Below are 6,487 nucleotides of genomic sequence, written 5' to 3' on the forward strand. Positions count from 1 at the left end.
TGACCCCCCCCCCCCCCCCCTCCCCCCCTCCATGGATGTGTACATTTCACTCAGAAAAATTTGTACAGACATTTTTGGAGTTCACAAACATGTTTTGTCCCAGAGGTTTAGAAGACTTTTAGGTAAGGTGATACATTTACATTTTCCATCAGTGAGAAACTCGGACCCTGCATTGTGTGGCCTGGCATGCGTGAATGAAAAGCATTTAGCACAATAAAGATAGAGAATGCCACATGTACTGTAAGGATATTGTGTGAGAATGTGACACAGTTTGAGTGAGGTTTAAGCATGCATGAGAGCCTGCATGGAAGAAAATGTGTGTGCGAGTACATGCGGGGGTGTGCAGTACAGTATGGTGTGTGATAGTGTGTGTTATCTGTGTGTGTTCAGTGTGTGTGTGTGTGCCTTGTTCCTCTTCCAGCTCATCAGTGAGTAGCTGGACCCTCCAGTCTTACGAAGACATCAGTGTTTTTTCAAGAAGACAGCCATAGGAAAGTAGGCCATACTAAGATATTATCCAGCTTTGTATGACGTCCAGAATGAAAGTTTTGCTTTAATATTCACATCAGAGCAAAGTGCTCTTGATCCCTTAGACACCAAAAGACTGAAGAGTCACTGGGTGTGATGGTAAAGAAAGACGGTTGATAGCAGACCACTTGATGTATCTTCTTCGTACGAAACAAATTTTAAGGAGCAGTTAGCCATCTGTAAACCGATGGATGTTGTTCGAGGGCACAAAAAGAGGGGCAATAATTTGCCTTAAGTACGAGTTTGGAATAAACCACTGATTAAAACCATTATTCAGTTAGTTACAGCCATGAGGCCAGCAGACTAATCCAGTCAAAAATCCCATCAGCGATCCTCGTGTAAACACGTTAATGAGACTTTGGGATGTCAGGAGGAGATAAAGAGGCAAACAGTTGTATTGTCTGGCTTGATGTAGACCAGTGTTAGAAAAGCTTACGCGTCATTCGGAGAATTCGCAGCTGCAGTTTTAGCCAGTTTGAAAGGAAAGTGTCAGGAATCACCGCGTCGGTGGTTTGATCAAATCACATCCCCTCTCTGTAGCTGCGTCCTTCAGTTCGTCTCAGTAAGGACGCACTGCTGCTCGTGACAGCCCAGTACGTGAACTACTGCGCACGAGGTGGATAAAAGAACAAGAACACCTTGCATTATAGCACAAAGCGTTGCAGTTTCTCAGCAATGCAGGCCAGCCGGAATTGTCCACTTCCTCTTCAAAAATGAGAGAACTTTGCTGTGTGTCTTTTTTTTTTTTATGAGAAAACATCGCATAATATCCCTCAGCCTGTTCACTTGTCACATTGGCTCATCTTTGCTGATACAGCTCTCTGCTGTGTGGGATATGCCGTCACGATTTTTTGGACTTTTTTTTTAACCAACTTAATATGACTCACTTGGGATTAGTCATATCTGGGATTTGTGTAGTTGCCTGTGTTGTTGTTGTTTGTGTAACTGCAGTGCAGTCCCCTCAAAGTTGACATTTCTTTTTTCCTGTTTTGCTCCCAGCACTTGATCTGTGCCCTGTACTAAGCACAATTACAGGCACCTACACAAGCCACATAACTGATGGGCCAAATCCAAAACAGTTTGCTGTAATAGTGTAATAAAGGTCTCATTTTTTTTTACCAGTCAGAAGAACTTCCAGAGGTTTCTGCATGGCTGTTGTATAAGAATGCAATATATTGTAAGGTGATCCTGTTTTTCTGTCCACCCTTTGTATTTTGACCATTTTTTTATTCTCTTGTTTCTCACTTTTTCCTCACTCGTTCTTTCTGTCTCTCTCTACTCTTTGCACTATAAACAAATAGTTCTAAAGACATTTCTCCAGCATGTTGTAGTCAAAGAGAAAACCCCCCTCTGTGTAAGGCAGATTTGAATACACTTGTCAAGCTTATTAAGTAAAGGAAAACAGCAAATGGTGTCACCCAAGAAATAGTGAAATCAAGTCAGGTTGCAACCGTGGTCATCGATGAACAGATTGCACTTGTAACACCGGGGTGAGAGGGGGTAAGTGGCAGGTAGGTGCTGGGACTAACCCGACTGCTGATGCCCTGGGTTTAGAGTTCAGCACAGCCACCAGCTCACAAACGTCATCTTACGCCTTCTCCTGCCGCCTGCCTCCCTTTTTTTTGTCCCTGCAGAAACAACAGGATGACGATGATGAAGAGGACGATGTGGAACCCGGACTGACCGGAGACGAGAAAGAGGAAGAAGTGAAGGAGAAAGAGAAGCTCGGGAAGCTGCAGTACTCCATTGATTACGACTTCCAGGAGAACAAGGCAAGCACTTAACAGATTTGACATTAGATTAGAGCCACTAGCTTAACATCAGCTTGCAGCTATAGTTCACGTACATCCATGTTTGCACCGATGCTTTAGTGGCTGACATATAGCTTAGACTTTTTTGTGTTGTTAATCTCTGAAAACAACAAATGTAAACTGGGTCATATTAGACACACCTTAATGGGTGAAAGTTAATAAGTGTGTCTTTGTAGTTTTACTTGAAGTCATGTAGTAGCTCCCTTTGAAGTGTTAATAACAAAAACAGAAAAGTACAGTTCTTAACTTAAAACTGAAATTTTAACCCTAAAATGGAATATTTTAGGTGTAAACGTTTTTGGCTTGAACTATACTATATACTATACTATACATGTTTGTTTACTATTCTAGTAGTGACTTGGCTAATTGAGCGCTCATGCTAGTTGTAATACTCCAAATTAAGTCATTGTTCCTGGAAGGTACAATGGACTCATGGTACAAGACCAGAGCTGTTATTGACCATACTTACATGGTGACCAGTTGAAATGATGTGCAGGGTTTTAGAGCTCAAAGCTGTGCTGCACCAACAAGCTGTGAACAAAGTGGCGCGACAATGTGCTCAAGACATGAATACAAAAACGACACAGGACATTTTTATTACTATTTGAAGCATATAAAGCTCGTATTGTGATTCATTCTTCCAACATATCAAAATATTTTTTTTGTAAATAGTATAAACTACTTTTCTATGCAGCTTTAGTTCACCAAAACTAGATTACTATCTAGAGCACATTTGGCATAATTCATGGTTATTGGTTGCATACAAACCTGAAGTAGCTCCTCTAACACTTTCAGCCTCACACACTACACTTTCTGATTTATGATAAAGGCCTATTCAGCAGACCAGGAAGTAGAGAAGTGCACTACCACCTCATATCTTTGCTACCGATTTCACCTGATAACAGCTGTTAAAAGGTCTGATAAGACCCGAAATCTGTTGAGGGATTGCAGTACCCGAGCTGGAGAAACTCTCACTATTTAATCTGGTACTGGCTCTCTGCTCTCTCCCGCAGCTGACTGTGGGGATCCTGCAAGCAGCTGACCTCCTCTCCATGGACAGCGGCGGCACCTCCGACCCCTACGTCAAAGTCTTTGTCCTCCCAGATAAGAAGAAGAAGTACGACACAAAGGTCCACAAGAAAACTCTCAATCCTGTCTTCAACGAGACCTTTACCTTCAAGGTAAGCTGGAACAACTCTCCGTCACCCTTTACTTATTACTTATTCAAATAACACGCGCGTCATGCTGTTTGATTTGCAGAAGGGCTGGTTAGCGGGTGAAACGTTCCCCTCTGTCTTTTGTCTCGCCTGAGATCCTTGTATCTTTTTCACAAAGTCTTCAGTCCAGCGGGGATAAAAAGGAGCAGACACATTGAAGGTGTCTGACAAGGAGAAAGTGGTAGAGAATCAAATTAAAGGAGCGGGCCACCTCGAGTGCCTGCTGACACAGCTCTATAAAAACACAATTCAAACCGATTTCCCTTGCTCAAAGTCAGGCTCGTTCGTTCCTCCTGAAAATGAGTCAAAGAGGATCCCTTTCTGTCTTCCAGATCCCGTTCCAAGAGATGGGAGGAAAGACTCTGGTGATGTGCGTTTACGACTTTGATCGCTTCTCTAAACATGATGTCATCGGGGAGATTAAGATACCCATGATGGCTCTTGACCTAGCGAAGCCGATCGAAGAGTGGAGAGACCTGGACAGCGCCGATCAAGAGGAGGTAAGAGTCGTGCAGCGGAGGGCTGAATTGCTTTTTTACTTTTTTGAGCACATTACTTTTACTGATGAGGGCTCAAGAGGTGAATCGTTGAGGCAAATAACAGTTAAGATACTGATGTTTGAGAGCTGGTGAATGTTTGTAAGGATCCATTGTCAACATACTGTATTTATTCTCCCATATCAACACGTATGTATAATTAGGATAAGCTAAAGAGGCTACGTCAGAAAACATTTTCTAATGGCAATGCAACAACGTGCTAAGTGTCGTGAAGAACCGAGGGAGATTTGTCAGCCCTCTGCTTTATGATGCCTCATACTGTAGTGAGTTCTGAAACACTTTTAGCTGTCCATCCTTCAGCTTTACTGCCGTGGTCCACTCTAAGCAGAAATCTTAGACGCAAAAAGAACCTTTATTCAGCTTTTAGAAGGTTTTAAATCCACCCTGCACCTCCTGCTCAGCTCCCAAATCTAAACTGTGAGCAACAGTTTCAAAGTAAACGCGTGAGTGCTCTCTGTTTATAAAGGTAACATTTCAAAACCTTGAGATGATCTTTTACCTCATCTTGTTTGGTTCTTCTCAAACAGATTGTATGTTATATAGACTGCAGAGTTTCATGCTCTCTCTGCTTAGGTTCTTTCCGGATACTCCGACTTCCTCCTAAAGTCCAAAGACATGCACGTTAGGCTTCATTGGTGACTCTAAATTGCCTGGAGGTGTGAATGTGAGTGTGGCTGCTTGTCCCTCTCTATATGTCAGCCCTGTGATTGACCGGCGACCGGTCCAGGATGCACCCCGCCTCTCACTCAATGACAGCTGGGATCAGCTCCTGCACCACGCGACCCCGAACGGGGAAAAAGCAGCAAAGCTAAATGGAGGAATGGGTAAACTGCAGAAGACTTCGAAAGCATCTTAAAAAGTTTTCTATAAAACTGGAGTACATTGTTAAGAGACTCTGCGCAAAAAAAACACTTTTCCACAGAGAGCAACCTGACCAGCTGACTCAGCTGATGACATAGTTTGAAAATAACCAAGGTGTCAACTTTTTCTGTGCACAAGTGTGATTCAGAGGGCTGGAAAAAAACAACAACGCTTTTTTGTGTTTCTTAGCAAATGCTCTTTTCTGCGCTGTATTTGTGAAGCCTGTTCTGTTTCTTTAATCATTGTGCTCCACCTGAATATGAAAAACAGTACGATCAATCAATTCAGCCTCCCAAGAGCTTTCTGAGCTTACTGATCCTACAGTTGCCTGCGGGCTCAAATATTCAAGTTATTCTCAAAAGAACAACATGTATTTAAGAACAGCTCAGGAATTATTTCTAACCGTGTTTATATCTAGAATTAAAGTTCAATGAGGCAGTTTGTATGTAAATATGTAATGTAAGTAAGAGATAATAAAAAACCTCTATCAGACCTGTCTTAACTTTCTCCCTGTTCCACCTCCTCACAGCCGGAGAAGCTGGGTGACATCTGCATCTCTCTGCGTTACGTTCCCACTGCTGGAAAACTTACCATCTGTATTCTGGAGGCCAAGAACCTGAAGAAAATGGACGTGGGAGGACTGTCAGGTATATAAATGGAGCTGAGATATTACATTTTATATTCACGCTCTTATGCCTGACACTATTTCTTCTGACCTTTCGGTGAGCTTCATGTGAAATATGGGATGCTTGCAGCGGTACGGCGGTGAACAAAGCAGCGTGCCTGTGAGCGCAGCCATTAGGTCGGTCCTGCTCTGCTCACGTGCTGACGCTGCAGTGCTTACCATGCACCAGCTCACGCTCCCTCTGGCTTCAGCATGGGCCCCATCTGTTGGTGCATCACAGCATTGCAGCCCCAAACATGCATGTGCAATTTAAACAGCCTCGGCGTGATTTTGATTCTTCTCTCCGTTTTCAGATCCCTATGTGAAAATTAACCTGCTGCAGAATGGAAAGAGGCTGAAGAAGAAGAAGACAACAGTGAAGAAGAACACTTTGAATCCGTACTACAATGAGTCCTTCAGCTTTGAGATTCCTCTTGAGCAGATGCAGGTATGGTCTCGGACTTGCTTCGGCAAAATCCTCTTTAAGATCTTTGAGAGGAAAAAAGAGTACCATGTATCTTCAGAAATAAAACAGCTGTTCTGAATAATTAATTAGGAAGTGTATAAAAGCACTGTATCCAATTAAGAAAACAAATGAATAATAATTACTGCTTAGAGGCCAATATGTACTTTGTTCAGTTGTAGTATCAACACAACAATCAGGCAGGAAAACATTCGATTATGGCTGAGAAGTACATTTATTAACACAAAACACACAAACACTGTCGTCCTATCAGATCCTTCCCTCATTCTAACTGAACGTGACTGACAAAGTTCATACAACAGATGGTCATTTAGAGGTAAATCTAAGGATGGGAAATTTCTTATTTATGAGCCATTTGAAATCAG

General features: G+C 42.5%; 1 protein-coding gene across 3 annotated transcripts in view; it reads left to right on the plus strand.

Moving 5' to 3' along the window:
- The window catches only part of LOC306833984 (synaptotagmin-2-like), a 59,230-nt gene that overhangs the window by 49,310 nt on the left and 3,433 nt on the right, over positions 1 to 6,487 (plus strand). For 2 of the 3 annotated variants that reach the window (XM_079359687.1, XM_079359688.1), the window contains 5 exons: positions 2,163 to 2,300; positions 3,353 to 3,520; positions 3,889 to 4,056; positions 5,504 to 5,621; positions 5,953 to 6,086. In XM_079359687.1, coding sequence (XP_079215813.1) covers positions 2,163 to 2,300; positions 3,353 to 3,520; positions 3,889 to 4,056; positions 5,504 to 5,621; positions 5,953 to 6,086 — 726 coding nt within the window. The remainder of the gene's footprint in view (positions 1 to 2,162; positions 2,301 to 3,352; positions 3,521 to 3,888; positions 4,057 to 5,503; positions 5,622 to 5,952; positions 6,087 to 6,487) is intronic. The other variant, XM_079359689.1, reaches the window with a different exon arrangement.

Source organism: Symphodus melops (assembly GCF_947650265.1).
Source record: "Symphodus melops genome assembly, chromosome: 13".
NCBI classification, from domain to species: domain Eukaryota; kingdom Metazoa; phylum Chordata; class Actinopteri; order Labriformes; family Labridae; genus Symphodus; species Symphodus melops.